At 46.2% G+C, this 19,757-nt stretch overlaps 1 protein-coding gene across 6 annotated transcripts in view; it reads left to right on the top strand.

Moving 5' to 3' along the window:
* Positions 1-19,757, top strand: part of CSMD2 (CUB and Sushi multiple domains 2) — a 601,873-nt gene that overhangs the window by 525,510 nt on the left and 56,606 nt on the right. For all 6 annotated transcript variants that reach the window (XM_032302441.1, XM_032302440.1, XM_032302436.1 and 3 more), the window contains exons 48-54: positions 50-196; positions 2,588-2,776; positions 7,434-7,619; positions 8,576-8,770; positions 10,640-10,813; positions 12,068-12,241; positions 18,330-18,503. In XM_032302441.1, the coding sequence (XP_032158332.1) occupies positions 50-196; positions 2,588-2,776; positions 7,434-7,619; positions 8,576-8,770; positions 10,640-10,813; positions 12,068-12,241; positions 18,330-18,503 (1,239 nt within the window). The remainder of the gene's footprint in view (positions 1-49; positions 197-2,587; positions 2,777-7,433; positions 7,620-8,575; positions 8,771-10,639; positions 10,814-12,067; positions 12,242-18,329; positions 18,504-19,757) is intronic.

Genomic DNA, 19,757 nt, shown 5'->3' on the forward strand with positions numbered 1-19,757 from the left:
ACTTGCAACTGTGCGTGTCTGTCATCCTGTGTCCTGTACTCTCACCCAGGTCCTTCCGGACAGAGTCCTCTGCTGAAAGCCCTCAGTGGGAATTACTCAGCTCCCCTGATTGTCACCAGCTCAAGCAACTCTGTGTACCTGCGCTGGTCATCTGACCACGCCTACAACCGGAAGGGCTTTAAGATTAGGTATTCAGGTGAGTAAAACATAAGGACACATAAGAAGAGCCCCAGCCCCTGATCCCCTGAAGTTGCTTACACAAAACACCCAAGGAGGCCATGGGCCATATCCCCATCGATGGCAGAGGCCCTCCACAGGAACTAATAGCTTCTCTCCTCTGAACCTCTCTCACTACAGCTCCACAAGTGTCCCCAACAGTCTCCACCTACCCTCTTCTGCTCCTTTCCCCACTATAAGCTCTTCCATCTCCTCTGCTCCTATGGCCAGCCTATATTGGTCTTTTGGATAAGTTTATTACATATCATCTGATAATATCTCTAAGGTGATCCTATGCCCAACGTTGTTGACATGTTAACACAAGTTCCTTACAATTGAGGAACCCTAAGACATGGGTCTCCAACTGGGAAGTGTTAGCCAGACAGCAAAAGATGGCCTATATTTTAAGTCCAAGGGCCTCTCTTCTGCTCTGTCCACCACAACTGCCGGGCAGAGGCAAACCCAGGGCCACACCAGGCAGGCGGCTGACCAGCGCCATGGTCTATAAGGAGTACAGAAAGATCGCTGGAAATGTAAGAAGATGGGGGGAAGAAATGACATTTATCTGAAATAACATTTACTGTCTGTGGTTGGAAAGAAAACTTGATAAGCATCCCAGTGCCCATTTTGAAGGGGAGTGTGTCCATAAACTGGCTGGGCTCCGCCAGCATGGAGGCAGAGAGGAATTAACTAAAGACACCGAGGCATTCTGGGAGATGAGGCTGAGGGGCGCCTAGAAAGAGGACATTTTCTACCTCAGAGTCCATGTTCTCCACAAACTGAACCGGAAATCCTTTCCCCCATGCACATGAAAGGAAGGGTAGCTTCATGAGCCCCAAGGGAAGTGATCAGCTATGTCACCAACTAGCCAAATGATTATTAGACAAGTCACTTACCCTCTCCAGGCTTCAGTGTCCTTGGGATGAAAGAGAAACCTTACAGCAGCTGTCAGGGACATTCAGGCAGCTTCCAGGGGTTCCTGGCAGCTGCTCTCACAGGGGAGATACAACAGTGTGATGGTCACTACACGGAGAATTAAAAGTGACCAGGAGGTGCCCTTTCCTTGATGTTCTGAAAGACTGATCACATCTGGGGGTAATGAGTCAGACGTAACTGGAATACCTGTTCATAGAAAGTTGATTCACTACATGGTGAAACCATTAGAACTTAATGAAAATACAGTAGACTTGCGTACTTTGCCCACACATCGTCGCCATGACTCAGGATATTTTATACCTGAGACTGTTCTGATTGAGGTAAACACATAGGTTGATCAACGCAGGTGGCAAAGCAGGAGCCAGGAAACACATCTGGCCTGGAACGGAGGGCTTTCAAACCCCATTTCACCAGCAGAGCAATGTGATCGCCAAATAAGAGTCAGAGGACCTCACCTTGGGGTCTCATCCTCCCCTGTCGCATGCCTGCCTGGCAGACCGAGGCGGGGAGTCTTCGAGCCAACAGAAGTACACGGTCAGAGTGTTCCCCGGTCACCCCCATTCCCGGCCTCACAGAACATCCCCTGGGGATCCCCGGAAGGAATGTTTAGGGTCAGCCCCCTGAGGCTGGGATTTTTTTGTTTTGTTTTGTTTTGTTTTTTGAGGCTGGGATTTTTGCCTGTGTTCCTTACTGTGGTATTCCCAGCACTTAGAACATCTCCTGGCACGTAATAAACCCTCCACATCCGTTTGTCGAATAAACGAATGAAATTGGCTAAAGCCATGTGCCAAGGGGGAAGTAGGGCTGTGGATGTGTGTCCTGGATTGCCACGCTCCCTTTCCCCTGGCCCCCTACAACAGAAAGGAGAAGGACCACTTACTGAGCACCAGATGCCCTGCACGAGGGTGGGGGCTTTACAAACACAATCCCATTTAAATTGTCCAAAAGCCTAGGAGGTGGCCATTTCCCATCCCAATACACAGAGGAGGAGAGGGGACCTCAAAGAGCTTCAGGGCTGTGTCCCATGTCACAGACCTGGAAAGGTCAGAACCAGGACCCCAGAGTCCACACCCCTCCAGTCACACTGTCATGGAGCCAGCCCCTCACTGCCCAGATCTAGATCCCGCGCCTCTTCAGGAGCTGATGGGTTTCAAGAGCCTGAGCTCAGCAGCGTGGGCCGCACTGCATCTGGGCCACGAAAGAGATCCAGGGCTTCATGGCTTCTTCTCTTCTTTCCTTTTCTTTGGCTTTTACTACACTGATCAACCATTTTCAATATCAACTGCTCAGACCTCCCTAAATACCAGAGGACCCAGCAGTAGCAAAGACAAGGAAATGGGGTGGGGAGGGGGGAAAAGGAGCTGGGGCATGCAGGGAAGCACACAGCCGTCTTCCTGCTTGCGTGTGGTCCCCTGAGCCTCATTTTGTCGTCCAGCTCCCTACTGCAGCCTGCCCAGGGCTCCACTCCATGGCTTCCTTCTGGGCCAGCCCAGCACCCAGCCCGGAGGCTCCGTCCACTTCGGCTGCAACGCCGGCTACCGCTTGGTGGGACACAGCATGGCCATTTGTACCCGGCACCCCCAGGGCTACTATCTGTGGAGCGAGGCCATTCCTCTCTGTCAAGGTGAGGAGCATGTGGAAAGAGGGTGACACGTGGCTTGGATCCTCCTCATCTCTTGGGCTCATCCCAGGACCATCACTTCCAAATGTGGGTGTCCTCATTGATAATTAATTCATTCTTTCAATGAACATATATTGAGGATCTGTAAGATCTCAAGCCCTGGGGATATACATATGCATAAAACAGTCTCAATGTTTTCAAAGCAAGGAGGGAGATGGATATGTAGCCACATAAATGCAAAATGGCAGAGGAAGGAAGTGCTGTATCAGGAATACAAACAGTGTTGTGGGAGCCCAGAAGTAAGATGGGACCTACTTCTCCCTAGGGAGGGCTCCCCTCTTCTGGGCTTGGGCTTATAGAGCAAGTGGGGTGTTTGGGGCCAGGCACTGGCAAGGTAACATTCTAGGCAACAGCAAGAGCATTTGCAGAACCCCGAAATGGAGAGAGATCACAAGATATGCAGAGCAGCTTGGGCTGGCGGAAGCATTAGATCAGAAGAGGTGAGGGGCAGAGGTGACCAGGAAGCAACAGAGGCTCACCATATTCATTGCCCACAACCAAGCCCATGATCTGTACCAGGTGTTTGCATGCATTGCCTTTCATAATTGATGGGATTTGTTTTCCCTTAAAGTAATATAATTCAGACGAGAGATCTGGGGGGGAAAGGAATCTATAGATAATGCAAAGGGCTGCTGGAGGGGAGGTGGGCGGGGTGGGGGGGTTGAATGGGTTGAATGGGTTAAATGGGTGATGGGATTAAGGAGGGCAGATGTTATGATGAGTCCCAGGTGTTGCATGTAAGTGATGAATCGGTAAATCCTACAGCTGAAATTAATATTACACTGTATGTTAACAAACCAGAATTTGAATAAAAACTTGGCAGAAGAAAAATGACGTATTATCCCATCAACTGAGATCACAGTGTAACATTTCAGCACATTTCCTTTGATCTTTTATGTATTGTTTATAAAAATGGCATCCTCGGTGTACAAAGCTCTTAATATTTTCTTAACATCTGTCACATAATTAAATATACTTCGTTGTCACTATTTTCAGTGGTGGCATAGTGGTACGGAAAAACTGTCATGTATTTAAGTATCATTCTAATGGTCATTTGAATCTTTCAATTTTTGATACTGTAAACAGCACTGCTATTAAGATCTTCATAATTCCATCATTATGAACATCCACATTTATTTCTTAAAATAAGTTCCCAGAAATGAGATCGTTGAACCATAATCTATGCAAAATCTACAGCTTTTGACACTCACTGCCCTCGAGGACATTTGCCTTCACCTAACTTCTACCAGCACGTGAAAGTCCTCTTTTCTCCCACATTCACAACATTGTGTACTGCATTAAAAAAATAAATAAAAAGGAAAGGAAAATTTTGCTAATGATACAGACAAAAACAGGAAATGACACTGTTTCTTGTTCTTTGATTCCTAGTGTGGTGACAGACTCTTTAGTGACATCTGTCATCTCTGACCCTCACAACCTTCTCGCCTCTGCCTGAGATTCCCCAAACAATGTGTCATTTAGCATTCTGTTTGATGCCCTAAGAAAAGGTCCCAGAGAACAGACTGATCACAAATGGCAAATGTCATTTGGCTTTGGTCTCCCTGTCTCTAACTGTATCAACACAGACAAGTCTTTCTTCTGAAGCGCTAGTTGAAAACCACCATGCCTCTCATCTCTATTTCCTTTTGTAACTTCCCAAAACTAAGCCCCTCTAGGCTTTTTTGTACTCATCTCCATACTATTTTGTACCCAGTCCCAGCCCCAAGCTTCCCACTGATGTCGTTGCACTCAGCCATTCCTCCTGAGCTCTCTGGAATCCCAGTTCCCTGGCCAACCAGCATACACCCTTGGTCACTATCCAGAAAGCTGTCTTCACTTCTTCCCTCCACAAAGACTGGCTCTCCTCTAAGAACATGAATGCTGGGGCCCTTTCAAGTAAAGGGTCCCCATAACCCAGGGCCAGGAAAGGCCCAGCATTCTTCCAATTCCATATTGCTTCTTCCAAACCATGACTTTCCACCAACAAATATATCTCAGTAGAGATCTTGTGCCTTCTAGTGCTTTTGCTCTCATTCCCCAACCCATTCTTTCACTACATATTCTCTCCCTCAGAGATCTCATTCCACCATAAGCTTCCTCTGTCCCTTCCTCTCCTACTTCAATTCTGTCCCTTCCTCTTGGGTTCTGTCCCTTCCTCTCCTACCCACAAGAAGTGCCCTTCATACCTCAGGGAGTAGGGACTGTTTTGGCATGGAGATCAGGAGACATGATTTTAGTGTCTCAGACTGGGAAGGTATCCTCTGTCCTCTTAGTTATCTGCACGGGAAGAGCTGGGCCAAGAGCAGTGAGAAGTGACTGCTATCCACTTCCTTCATCTGCTATCTCCAGATTGACTGACCCCTTCATGCAAAATATCAGTACGAACCTAAGTATTTCTTCAGAAAAGTTCAAGGAACAAAGGCTGTTCATTGATCACAGTTTGACTACTCTAGTACCACCAAAGGAGCTTACAGTCTTGCCACTTAGACTTTAAAAGAGCATCCTATTCAAATGCTTCTCATTTCTTCATTCCACATTTTCTCCTCAGTTCCTCCCTATTTACTCATTCCTTCTGTTTTCCAGTCTTTGAAACCTTCTTCTATCTTGATATCCCAATCCCTGTCCCCTTGAAGAGTCCATCCTTCCCTGTATCATAATGAAGCCCTGGCCCTGTGTCTCCTCTGAGTTCTAGTAGCATTGAGGATCACTGTTCGCCAATGTGCATGGGGACTTCCTCTGCTTGTGCTGGCTCTGAATGAGGAAGGTCTGAGCTCTAGACAACTTATAGAGGAGGGGGTAGTTGAGGGACAACAGCGGGTACCCTGATTAATTCCCCTCCATCTGTAGTAGCTCCTGAACTATCGAAGGGGAAACATGATTTGTGTTGATTTCTTTCAAAGGCAACCCAAGCTACTCCTACTTAAGTAATATGTGTTCCTCCAATAAACATAGTGTTGACCCTACTCCTTATAATGACCACGACCATGTGCTGCATATCTGTGTTTCCTGAGCTGTCACCTTGAAATTCTTTTTCTTTGTACTCCTGTGTTAGCACTACCACTTTTTAATATTTTTATATCCCATATCATACCTTTCTTGGTTTTTACCTCCTTATTGATGGAGCATAGCCTTAAGTAAATTCCTCATAAAGCGTTCACAAGAAGGAAATTCTCTGAGTCTTTAAATGTCTGAAAATGTCTTTACTTTTGCCCTCATAAATGCTTGGTAGGTTAACCAGGTAAAATTCTAGATTACAGATCATTTCCTTAAGTAATTTGTTCCATTATCTTTAGACATTCATTGTTGCTGATGGGAAATGTGATGCCAATCTGATTCTCATTCCTTTGCAGGGATGTCCTATTTTTTTTCTCTCTCTGGGAACTTGTAGGAACTTGTCTTTCATCTTCTGAAATTCCATGATGATATATCTAAGAATGGCTCTCTTTGCATCCATTTGGCTCCCTTTCAATCTGAAAACTTGTGTCTTTCCAGCTCTAGGAAATTTTCATCTGTGATCTCTGTTCTCTCTGGAAATCCGACCTGTTGGAAGTTGGACCTCCTGGATGTTGACCTCCTATGTTTTCAGTCCTTTTTTCTCATTTTCGGTTTCTGTCTTTTTGGTCTATATTCTGGGAAATTCCCTTTCCTTTTAATCTCCAGCCCTTCTATCTTAATACTTATTTTAGCAATCATATTTTTAACTTAAAAGAGCTTTTCCTTGTTCTGTTGTCATTGTTCTTTTTTCAAAGCCCTTTGTTCTCATTTTATGAATACAATATGTCACCTTGACTTTCTCAGATACCTCCCAATCAAAAGCTTAAAGCTTATGTATCTTCTATTTCCTGAGTTAGCTCTGTTTTCTAAAAGAGAACTTTATTTCTATTTGTTTCTCTTTCTAATCTTATCTTTGTTTATGTCTCTCATGCTACTGGTTGTCTTCATATGTACAGTGATCCCTGGTTAATCCTATTTTAAAGGAAAGGCAAGGCTGATTTTTCCAGGTGGCAGATGTGGGTTATCTTTATTGTGATTACATACAGGTATCTTTGCCCACTAGGTCTCCCTTGTGAATAAGAAGTTGAGTTGTGAGTATGTAGCAGAGATGAGGAGGCAGAGGGCAGCCTTTAGGCCGAGAGCTCTTAAATCCTAGAATTAGAACAACTTTACTTTGAGATGCCATCTCACACCTGAGCAACCCTGATTCTCTCAAGGGATTTCTATTTTTTTTTTCCTTAGGTGGGAAAGAAAACCCTCTCTATTTTATTTGGAGACTAGATTCCTGGATACCTCTACACTGTATTTGTAAGAAAAGATGGAGGAGAATTGGTGTCACACTATAGCTCCCTCATATTTTAAGATGCAGCTTCTCGGCGCCACTTAATCTATCAACACACTTCGATCTGCATTCCATCTCCCTAAGTTTTTTGAAGTCTCTGCTGCTGCTGATCCTCCCATTTTGTTTATTGTTATGAGGCATTTCTACTTTACTGGTCTTTACTATAACTTTATTAGGGCCTTGGGGGAGAAGAAAGATTAAAAAATGTTCTCAGAATACCATCTTGAAGCAAACATGCCCATAATATTTTTTTCTCTTTGCTAGCTCTTTCCTGTGGGCTTCCTGAAGCCCCTAAGAATGGAATGGTGTTTGGCAAAGAGTACACAGTGGGGACCAAGGCTGTGTACAGCTGCAGCGAAGGCTACCACCTCCAGGCAGGTGCCGAGGCCACAGCAGAGTGTCTGGAGACAGGGCTTTGGAGCAACCACAATGTCCCCCCGAAGTGTGTCCGTGAGTCCTCGGGCAATGGAGATGGGTATAAGGAGGGGCTGGGAATGCAGCTGAAAAGATTCTTGCAAGGAGTGAGCTAAAAAGCGGGTACATGGAGGTTGGGGATTCGGAAAACAGACAGGTGGAGAGTGTCATCTACCAAGTTGGGCTTTTATTTGAAATTGCTCTCAAAGCATTAATAGACCATTGCACCCTGAGATGTTTCAATAAAACATCACAGAACTTACGAATAAGTTCCTTTTAGAAGGAAAAACTATCAGAACATTTGCACAAATGTCCTTCGATCACAAAAGTCAAAAATGTTTTATATGCAACTGATGAACTCCTGAACTCTCCATCAGAAACTGATGATGTACTTTATGTTGGCTAATGGAATTTAAAAGAAAAAAGGGTGTTAGTTGGGAAAAAAAACAAAAACCTACCTCTAAAATGACAGAGGTACAGTTCACTTTAAGGCCAGAGTCACAAACTTGCAGCCTATGGGGCCATATTGAGTCTGAAGACATAGAGTTTTGTACTTTTGATTTGTTTTTTGTGTGTTTGTTTCTTTGGCCTATGGTGTGCTTTATGAAATTTCTGAATTGCTTCCCAACATTTTAAAATTGTGAGAGTTTACATAAAAATCCATATTTCTAGCTCACCTTGAAAAATAAAGATCTGACCAAAGATAAATTACAAAGTTCACTTCTAACAATCAGCACTGATTACAATCCTCCCCTTTTTTCTTTTCTTTTATTTTCTTTTTTTTTTTTTTTTTTTTGTGGATCTGGCCATTTCAGTTTGCTTCATGCCGCCAGCCCCCAGCCACTTCATTCATTTAACAAACCTACCTGGCAACTCAAGATTCTTACTACTGCATTACAGTCTCCCAGGCCCTAGCTCTGGATTTTCTCCAGTGTCCTCCATAATTAATTAATTAATTAATTAATCCTCCTCGCTGCTCCTTGTCCCCCCAGCTGTGACCTGTCCTGACGTCAGCAGCATCAGCGTGGAGCACGGCCGATGGAGGCTCATCTTTGAGACTCAGTACCAATTCCAGGCCCAGTTGATGCTCATCTGTGACCCTGGTTACTACTACACTGGGCAAAGGGTCATCCGCTGTCAGGCCAACGGCAAGTGGAGCCTCGGGAACTCTATGCCCACCTGCCAAAGTAAGCCCAGGAGGGGAAGGCGGGAAAGTTTGGCACAGTGCCTCCCATCTGAGCTATTCCATACCTGGGGAGGGAGAGAGGAGGGGTATCACCAGGGATGGCAATGTTCCTCCTTTTGAACATTCACCTAGAATCAGGAGTTGTGGAGATGTCTTACTCCTTCAAGGAAGTACTTCTCAGCATCTTTTCATCTTATTTACAAGTTGCTTTTGGGGGCACCTGGATGGCTCAGTCAGTTAAGCAACTGCCTTCAGCCCAGGTCATGATCCCAGTGTCCTGGGATGAAAGCCCCACATGGGGCTCCCTGCTCAGCAGGGAGTCTGCTTCTCTCTCTCTTTCTCCTTCTGCTGCTCCCCCTACTGTTCTCTCTCTCTCTCTCTCTCTCTGTCAAATAAATTAATTAATCTTAAAAAAAAAAACTGCCTTTGTCCAGGTGAGTATCCCCTCATCCATGTGTTCAACATTCATGCCAGGTATTATAGAGTATGAAGATCAAAGGCTATGGTTCCTGCCCCCAATGAAGCTTATAATCTGCAGGAGAGGCAGACCAAGTAAGGAAGCAATGATAATAGGGTGTGTGTAATGGGAGCATGTACAGCACAAGGGGTTAGACACCTAAGTGTCTGCCTCTCCCTCTATATTATTAATTGTTTTTGTTTTTTAAGATAGTTTCCAAGGTCAGGGTCCCTTGGAAGCAACTCTGAGACAGAGGTTTATTAGGGAGTACCCTTAAGCTCTCCACCATCTTATGTAAGGGAAGGGGAGGAAGCAGTATTGAGAAGATGGCACAGATGACCTCTGATGCAGTATCAGGATGGCCTTCCACTGACCCCACAGGGAGCTCTGAAGCTGGGATGGTCCATCAGAACTGCCACAGGTTGGGGTTAAAGGCCTTTATACCTGAACACTTACCAAACATTGAGTACAGAATACCCCAGGAAGAAGCATGATCTAGATGGGAGGACTCTTCAGCCAAAGCAGTCTGAAGAGGGCAAGCAGCTGAGGGTCATTTGCCAACATCTGGGGATAAATGTCCTCCCATCCTAAATGGGGGTGTGAGTGGCCCATCACAACACCCACTACAATGGGATATACTCATGGTATTTACTTAATCAATAAGGATGTGATAGAGATGGTAGGTGTTTATAATGGGGTAAAAGGGAATAACATGTCCGTGAGGAGTGGAAAGTTTGAGACTAAATGGGAGAAGAAGTGATATCCTCCCTACTCCCATGATTTAAGTCACTATTGTCTTTATGCATCCAAGTTTAGACCCCACCATGGAATGTAACCATGTATGTGGCAGAGCAGAAGTCATGAGCATGTAACAGCTTCATCACAATGGAGGCTCTCACATTTGAGTGCAGCCTTGACCATCAGGCCTCACCTCCCACACCAGCCAGTGGCAATATGCAGGGCTCTGTTGGGAAGGAATGAGAGGTGGCCGCTGCTCTCAGCAGAAAGGACAAGGGAATCAATGGGCAGTGTCTGCGCTGGACACCCAGGGCACCACAGAATCTCCACCTCTAGTGTGGTGGTTCCTAACCAGGGTACCACCTGAACCACCTGATGAGCTTTTCTTAAATATGCACATGTCTGGGCCTTATCTCAAGAGATCGTGAGTTGTAGGTCCAGAATACTGCCTGAGCATTTTGAAAGCTCCTTGGCTCCTTCTGGCAATAATTCCAGTTGAGAATCACTGCACCAGGCTAACACTGTGCAAGTCACTCTCGTGCCCCCATATTCTGCTCATGAGACCCAGTAAAGTTAAACAGGTCCTATTTTTGTCATTATTCTTGCTACTCCAAAGCAGCATGGTCCCTCCTCATGGGGCTGACTTTTCACTGAGCACTTTGTGATCCATTTCAGTCATCTCCTGTGGAGAGCTCCCCATCCCGCCCAGCGGACACCGCATTGGAACACTGTCCGTCTACGGGGCGACAGCCATCTTCTCCTGCAATTCTGGCTACACGCTGGTTGGTTCTAGGGTGCGGGAGTGCATGGCCAATGGACTTTGGAGTGGCTCCGAGGTTCGCTGCCTTGGTGAGTGATCTCCCCAGACCTACCCTGCCCATGTTTCCTTCCATAAGACAAGTTAGAGCTTTCTAAAGCTGGATCCCAGTCTTCAAACAGTATCATTTTATCTATGGCATAAAGTGCTTAAGCCAAACACCAGCTCTTGGACATCCACCATGACTAAGACCTTGAACTTTCTTCTCTTGGGACACCCAAAAGGATGAGAAAAACTTCAAGTCTGATGAGACAAAGTTCTATTTATAAATATATACACACACATACTTATACATATGTACATACATAGATACACATGTGTACAGAAGGAATACATACATACAAACATACATCCATATACATATATACATACATGTGTATATACATGTGTGTACATATGTATTTACATGTGTGTATGCACATGTGTGTATATGTGCACATACATATATGTATATAATAAGCAAATGACAAAAATACAAAAACAACCTGGCTTACAAAGGACAAAATTTTTCATTTTCCCCATGGCCAATCCATTCCCTACCAAACCTTAGATTCTAAGGTATTCTTTCTTTTCACTTCTTTCTTAGATCCCTCAAGTCCAAAGGAGGGTCTCAAGCTACACAGACCTAACAGTGTAGATTGGAGGATGATCTCCAGAGTGAACAGCGCTGCCCTCCCATTGTCCCAGGCCCCTGTTAGGGATACAGTCATGAGTTATTTCCACAAAGAGCCAAGAATACCAGTGGAAATGCTAGGAATATACTCTACCCAAACCCCATTCAATAAAATAACACCTAGGTTACACTATCTGTGTCTCCTGCCACTCAAGGAGGAGGAAGAATGGATTTAACCAAACCACCTATTTGTGCACAGTTATTTTCAATTCCACTAGGCTTTGATGGCTTTAATGTAGACCAAGGTGCCCTTCTTCCAGTAGATGCTCAGTCAATGCTTTTTGATGGAAAAAAAAAAAAAAGAGGGAGTCAATCCCAGAGGCAGGGAGGTGACAGTGATCATTTCTAACCCATGGACAGACACAGAAACTATAGTCCAGAGGTGGACAGCCTTTTGGAATTCAACCCTGGGATTTGGGCTTGCCTCTTCCATCACGTCTAGGATCCCTAAAGCCATTCCTAGATGGCTACTCCTGAATGGCTATCCTGGATGGGTGGCTGGGTCCTTGGTCCTTTTCCTCACCATCCCAGACTCCCCCACCCTAACCAAGCTCCTACTCCTCTTCTATAAGCTCCTCCCTGATTTACACTCTTTCCTCATCTCCCACCAAAGCTGGGCACTGCGGAACCCCTGAGCCCATCGTCAATGGACACATCAATGGGGAGAACTACAGCTATCGGGGCAGCGTGGTATACCAGTGTGATGCTGGCTTCCGCCTGATCGGCATGTCCGTGCGCATCTGCCAGCAGGATCACCTCTGGTCGGGCAAGACCCCTTTCTGTGTGCGTAAGTATGTTATCCACTCTCCCTAGTCACGGGCTCAGACTCAACATGGACTTGCTCCCTTGTGCTCTTGATTAGGTTTGCTGGATGTTCTGTACGCTTTATTAATTTTTTTTTGAAAGACACATCATTGCATCTCATTTTCAGTTTTTGGCTTCCTTCATTACTGTTTTTGCCTTCACCATCACCCTCCTTGGTATTCCCTTTGGTTAACTTGTTTGTTCATTTCTAGCTTTTGAGTTGGGAATCCAATTCATTTATATTCATTTTTTTTTTTTACTGTTACTGATATAAGAGCTTAAGGCTGTGAAATGTCTTCCAATAACTTCTCTAAGCAGATCCCAAAGTTGATAATAATTAATGCTTAATTGTTTATTAGAAATTCTGTAATATGGGTATAAATTTCTTCTTTCACCAAGAAGTTTCTTAATAGTTATGTTCTTTTCGTTTCCAGACAAGAAGGGCCATTCTACTTTTATTTTGTTATTCATTTCTAATATTATCATGCTGTGTGTAATATTTCTATCCCATGGAATTTATCAATGCTCTCTTGACCTCATATTTGATCAGTCGTTCTGAATGTTCCATGGGCATTTGAGAGGAAAGGGGGGTAGGGTGTAAATTTCGGTGTATAATCATAAGATGTGCCTTGATTGTCATCTGTGCCTTCTGTATGCTTACTGACTTTTTGTCACTTGACCTGTTTTGCCCTGAGAGGTGTGTCCTAAAGCTTTCTATTCTTAGTGTTCTTCTACCTATTTTTCCTTGCATTTCCTCTAGTTTCTGCTACATAAAGGTAGTTGCTGTGTTATTTGGTACATACTTGTTCAGAACTATTATATCTACATTGCAAATTGTTATTTTAGCCTTTAAAATGTCTTCTTTGTCATTCTTAGTATTTTGTAGCTTGACTGGCCCCCAGCCTGATATTAAGCTTATATCCCCTACTTTTTCATCCTTTTAATGTTTGCCTGGTATACTTTGAGCTATCCCTATATTTTACCCTTTCCAACTTCTATGTACCACAGAGAGTTGGGCCTTGCCTTGTGAGACCATTTGAAACATTTCTCTTTTAATAGTTTAGTTATACTCATTTAGGTTTATCTCTATGACATACGCTTGGTCTTACATATGTCCTGTTTTATGTAACTGTTACGGGCAAGATATCATACTCGGCTATTTCTTTCTCTGTGTGATGTTTTCGATGTTTTCTCCTTTTTTAAGATTTTATTTATTTAACAGAGAGCACAAGCATGGGGAGCAGCAGAGGGGAAAGGGGGAGGCATGAGCAGGGTGGAGGCAGAGGAAGAAGCAGACTCCCCACTGAGCGGGGAGCTCCAGGGACTCAGTCCCAGGACCCAGCCATCATGACCTGAGCTGAAGGCAGATGCTTAACTAACTGAGCAACCCAGACACCCCTTATGATGTTTTCCTTACTATTTTTTTCCCCATTTCTATTGGTATTTAGGAAATTTTGTAGAGTTTTATGCCCCTTTCCTACAGTCATTGCACTGACCTATTAGGATTTTTTTTTCAGTTTGTTCACATTTAAGATGGACTTTCTCTTGCAACAGTGACTTCAGATCAATATTGGGCTGCTCCCTGCCCCGCTCTTCCTTTTCCGTACAGTCTTGCTCTCCACAAAGGCTCACGATAGAAGTGTGAGCAAGTTCTTCCCGGGTGTCATGTTTGTTTTCAATTTACACATAATTTAAAGTTTATAGCATTCTCTGTTTTGGTTATGTTGCAAGCCTGGGCTTTCTATAGTTTTATTTGTTCTTCTTCTTCATCTGCAATTTTTTTTAATTTAGATGACCACCATTATTCTCAGTTGCCTAGAAGTAATTTGGAAAATTCTTCACTTTTTAAAGTTCCCCAAAGTGAGCCTTTATGTAACATGCAGGGCTAGTTTTGTTGTTTAATTTTTTAAGGCAGGTTTTTGTTTTGAATTCTTCTTCTTCATCTGGTTCTTCATAGATGAGATGGGGCAATAAAATAATGAGATGCACTGAATAAACAATGCGTGAAAAATTAGCCTTAATAGCTGTTTCAGTATTAGGTTTAAACAAAGCAAGACCCATCTATATTCAGTCACTCTTCCAGATGGGCCTGAACAAAACATTTGGTTTTCTCCAGAAGACGCAAATTCAGATGCCTCCAAGTAATTGGCACAGACTATGCATGTGGAGATTCAGGTTATAAATAATAGGGAATGCTGGGGTCTGGGAGTAAGTGGAGAATGTCTGCCTAAGCCTAAAGATGTTTGATTTTAAAACCAGCACGCACAAAAAAGCAGGGTAGTAAAGCATCTGGACACTTGGCCCCTGACCGTGGTTGCCTGGGGCGTACCCAGACCTCCCACCACCTATCCTGTGGCTCTCTGACTTCAGATGGGTTCATTGACCTGCCTAAGTCTGCTTCCTTCTCTCCAAAAAGCAGATACTCCAGGGTATAATGGGGATTAAATAAATGCTCTTTTGGACCCAAAGCAGTGCAAACAGGACACAAGAGATGCGTGAAGCCAGCTCTTGCTGTTGCTATGACGGTGGCGGTGTCGACGCTGCCACATGACAGAACCCAGGACCTCTTGGACCTATCCCCGTTGTGTCCCAGAGCTCAGAGCTGTGGGGGGCATCTGGAGGAGGAAGGCAGGAGGAAAAAAACAAGCATTTATAAGTGACAACTCTGTGGTCGGGGCTGTGTGAGCCGTCACCCCGTGTCAGTCCAGGGTTTCTGCAGCCATCACCCTCAGAACTCCCCAGCAATCCCACCTCTCCCAGTAGCTCTCCTGCCCGTTCCCACACATCCTGCGCGATTCCACCGCATTCCTGAAGACCTGCCCTCCACCTCCTCCACCTCCTCCACCTCCTCCACCTGCCTTCTCAGCAAGGGCTAAGGCAGGTAGCGAACGCAGCATGGAGACACAGAAGCTGGGTTGAGGACTCAGGTGAACCGCTGAGAAACTGTCCCCACATGAGATTCCCGGCTCTGAGGAGGACAGTGGTGCCTGCCTCACAGGGTGGTGGGGAGGCAATGAAATAATGTAGATGGACCCCAGTAATGATTAGCTGATTAGATAACCTCACTTTCTATTTTGCAGAGATGAAGGAAGCCATCAGACAGTAACTCCTTCTAGCTCCTGCTTCCCATCGACGCGTCTGTCCTTCTCCCTTCCCTCCTAATTGTAGAAGAGTCTCTCCAGGCCCAAGGCTATGCCCTCTCTTGATGCCCAGATCTCCTCCCTCCTACTTCCTTAATGACCCTAATCTGCTTTTAACTTTCTCCTCTGTACTGCTTACCTTTCCTTTCTGTTAATTTCCTTCAAGCCCTGAGGAAGCACACAAGCTTCACGAAGACCTCGATTTTCCTTCCTGGTGGGGTGTTCTCCACCTCTTTTTTGCAGCTTGTACCAGTGAGGGTCCCCAGAGAAACAGAGCTCCCTGGGGTATCTGACATTTCTTGAGGCTCTCCCTGTGGCTTCGGGGACACCTCCCCCGTCTCCCCACCCCCATCGAATTTTCTTTTACTGCCTCGCTGACCATACCTCCATTTCCCTTGCAGGCACCTTGGTGACCTGTCCTTCAAAAGGCAGTACCCCCAAAGGTTTTCTACTCAGCACACTTCCCTCACTGGACACCAGTGGTTTTTAGCCTTTGGGGAGGGGCTTATGACCCTCTGTGAATCTGTAAGAGCAACAAATCCTCTCCTGAGCCCTCTGCCTTCAGCCAGCATTTGGCATGTCATTTCTGGGGGTTCACAGACCCTATGAAGCTTATCTCCACTCTCCCACCACCTTGCTGATCTGGCAGGGTCCTCACCATCTGTGCAACCCAGCTTAGATGGTCTGCTCTTTCCTCCAGGAACTCTCCTCAACCCTCTTTCTCCCCTGTGGAGGATAGATGTCACTGCTGCGTGTGTGCCTGTCCCACACAAGCACGCTGTCCTACAACAGTCTGCTTCCCCAACCGCTCTTCTGCTGGACTGGGAAGTGAGCTCCCTGATGGCACAGACCATCTCATATCCCTCCTTGTGTAGCATCAGGGCAGAGGAGGGTACCTAGCACAGAGAAGAAACTCAGCAAGATTGAGAAGTAAATACACAAATCTATTTTCAAAGCAATTCTGCTTATGAAATCCAAAACCTTACTTTAAAGATAAAGAAAGTGAACCCAGAGAGAATTGTCTGAAGGAAGGAAAGGGTAGCACCGAGTGCTGAATCCTGGTCAGCTGGCCCCTAAAACTCCTTCTCATCCTAGCTAATGAGGCAGACTCAAACCCCACAGACTGCTAGCCATGTGTGTTCCGCTCTGCCCAGCTCTGTCCGCTAGAGTCAGAGATGCTACTTTTGGGATTTACACAAGAGAATAGACCCAGACTGATGCCAGAGTTGGCCACAGCAGAAACAGCTCTATCTTCTCTTGCCCCGCCATCCACATTCACACGAGCTGGGTTTGGGGTAGGCTCTTTATGGATCCAGTTGTTGGGGTAAGAAAACATTCCTCAAGGTTTCTCAGCCTCAAGATCCAGAACAAAGGGAAAGTCCTGGCAAGACCATTACCTGAGAATTCAGTCCAAAGAGACTGGGTACCAAGCAAGTTCTAGAGAGATCTAAGGACTAAGGAGCAAAGCCGAAGGCCCGTCATCCATCTGTTTGTACCTCACACGTTCCTTCACTCGGCAGACATTGCTCAAGCTCTTCCTACATGTCAGGCTCTGGTACAGACCCCAAGTGTGTAGCGAGGAACAAACCAAATATCCTGCCCTCGTGCAACTTACCCTCAGGCGGAGGGAGATAAGGAATGAACAGACAGAGAACTACATGTAGAGTGTGTCAGTTACTGTGGAGAAAAGTGGAGAAGGCATAGGGCCTGGGCAGTGCTGGGAGGTTGTTAGTTGGGTCATAAGGGACAGCTTCACTGACTCGGTGACATTTGAGGGGAAATCTGAGGATATGAGGGCCAGAGCCAAAGGATGTTCTGGCAGAGAGGAAAGCAGGGGCCAAGGCTCTGGGGCAGGCCCCTATACTGGAGAAACCTCAGGGAAACCAGTGCCTGGGTGGAGGGATGAACTCGTTTGAGGAGGAAGGAAGAAAGCTGGGACAGAGGGTAACCCAAGTACTCTGGGGCCAGGCCTGCCAGCACTGGGGCCACTGTCGCCACCCAGCCTATGGCTGAAGAAATTACAAAATCCTGCATAGGTGCCGAAATATTACCATCATTACTAATAAAGCTTAAGTCAGAAGCCATAGCTTCACATGAGAGCCCAGTGGGGTCTGCTGAAAAAACCCAGGGTGGGGTGGAGTGCCACCATCAGAGACACACTGCAGGGGCAGCACCCCGCCATTGTTAGGAGGGAGCGCCGTCTTCAGAGGAGCACCAGAGAGCACTGCTGCCCACGGGCACTAGGTCCTGAGAGGAAGGGGCCCAATCGGGTCAAGCATGACTGTTCATTCTACCCAAATCGCACAGATCGGCAGCTCCACATGACCTAGGCCAGAATCAGTAAAAGAGCCCAGAGAAAGGCCAGAAATCACTCCTTCATCTGGAAGGAGGAGAGGGGAAATGTTGTGCTCTCAACAACAGCTTCGGCTTCCCGAGGCTGGCCTGCACCATGGGTGGGGCAGGGGGAGCCCACAGGTCGGGCAGGGAAGCAGTTCCTCTGTTCAGGCTGGGTGAGTGTCGACTCTGGCTCTGTCAAGCACGGCCCGGAGATGGGCTGGGTCTGAATCCAGCCAAGGGGTGGCCATCACATCCGGGATGGAGAGTGGAGAGGGGGAGCCATGGGGACAGAGACCAAGAAAAGGAGGGAGGGCTGACTACCCAGACAACACACCTACAACCCAGGCCGGAGGCCCCATGGGGAGTCACAGAAGGATTTCTCTAGGGTTGTCCAAGCTACAGATACACCTTCCCAGAAGAAGGTGTATCCACATGTTGATTTCAGGAGATAAAGGTTTTTCTGCTAAAGAGACCATAGTTAGACGTAGGGCTGAACTTCCCCTGTGCTCATGAGAAATACCAGGCGAGAAAAGGATGAGCTTCTGGGGCTGTGGAATAATAGGAGGGCTTACCTCTTGTCTGTTTTGGTTGCAGCAATTACCTGTGGACACCCAGGCAACCCGGTCAACGGCCTCACTCAGGGCAACCAGTTTAACCTCAACGATGTGGTCAAGTTTGTCTGCAATCCCGGGTATGTGGCTGAGGGGGCCGCTAGGTCCCAGTGCCTGGCCAGCGGGCAGTGGAGCGACATGCTGCCCACCTGCAGAAGTGAGTCCCCCTTCTTCTCGCACTTGGCCCCCAGGACTGCTGCCATTTGGGACTCTGTGACTCAGTAGCAAAAGCCAGCAGATTCAGTCCTAGCGTGATTTTGACACAGATGGGGAAGACTGAGAGCAGAAGAGGGTCATAAATGAGGATTTTCTCAACCCCTAGACACAGCCATGTCTATCTGTGTGAAGATTTCATCACTGGTTACATAAGCACAGCAAACAGGGTGTGCCTTTCAAAATAGAAATGAGAAGCAGTCTTCTTGTTTACATTGCACAGGACAAATACTCATCATTATCCGATGAAGCCCCATTCCTGAAGAAAGAAAAAAGCAGGAAAGTTAGAATGAAAAATACAAAACTGAGAGCATAGGGGTTGAGAGGAAGCAGGAAGAAGAACAGAACCCAAGGAAGACCCTGGGCAGAGGGTATTCTGGCCCCATCTGGGCTACTTAGGAAATAGTCTCTAAAGATTTTCGAGGCTGGTCACAGCAGTAGGGATGAATGGAGCTGCCTCATCCCAGGAAGGGCCTGACAGACTCAGTGATGTCTGAGTGGAGCGTCAACTCGGGCAGAACATGAATGAGTCCAGCCCTGACCTGGAGGTGGATTGTCTTTATTGTTGTGAGAACACAGAGTCCCTGGGACAATAGCTCCTCATTATAGTATGTGCAGGAGCACGGGGATTGGCAGTGTGTCATAGGTCATTTGTAACTGGTGTTAAAGGACTCAGATTTTCAAATAAATCAAGAGGCATCACAACTAACCCTAAAGTAACATCCGTGTGGTAACCTTTGAAGATGCCATTTTGAGGGAAAGAGCATTCCAGAAAACACAGGAACAACTGCCATGACCTGGTGTTGTGCCTTCCTATGATCATGTGTTGAGGCAGGAAAGAGTTTAGAACTTGACTGCTGGGGGGTGTCGTTATCCCCCATCCCCTTCTCGAGAACTGTGCTCCACCTCCACAACACGAGATGCAAATTCCCCTGTAACTCCAGCTCCCACCCGTAACGGTCCCTTCCCAGAGTAACAAGCTCAGCAACTGTTCTCAGAATCCGAGGGATGGGCTAAAATCTTAGAAGTTGTGGCCTCTGGTCCTGCTCCCGCCAGCCCATTTTTTCTGCTGACAGAATGACTTGTCTCAAATGCAAATCTGATCGGATTGTTCCCTGTTTAAAACACCTTCCCAGACTCACCATTGCCCTCACATCTGTACTGTTCTTTGCCATGGCCTGACCTCTGTACTGGGGTC

The sequence above is a fragment of the Mustela erminea genome, chromosome 10 (assembly GCF_009829155.1).
Source record: "Mustela erminea isolate mMusErm1 chromosome 10, mMusErm1.Pri, whole genome shotgun sequence".
Classification (NCBI taxonomy): Eukaryota; Metazoa; Chordata; class Mammalia; order Carnivora; family Mustelidae; genus Mustela; species Mustela erminea.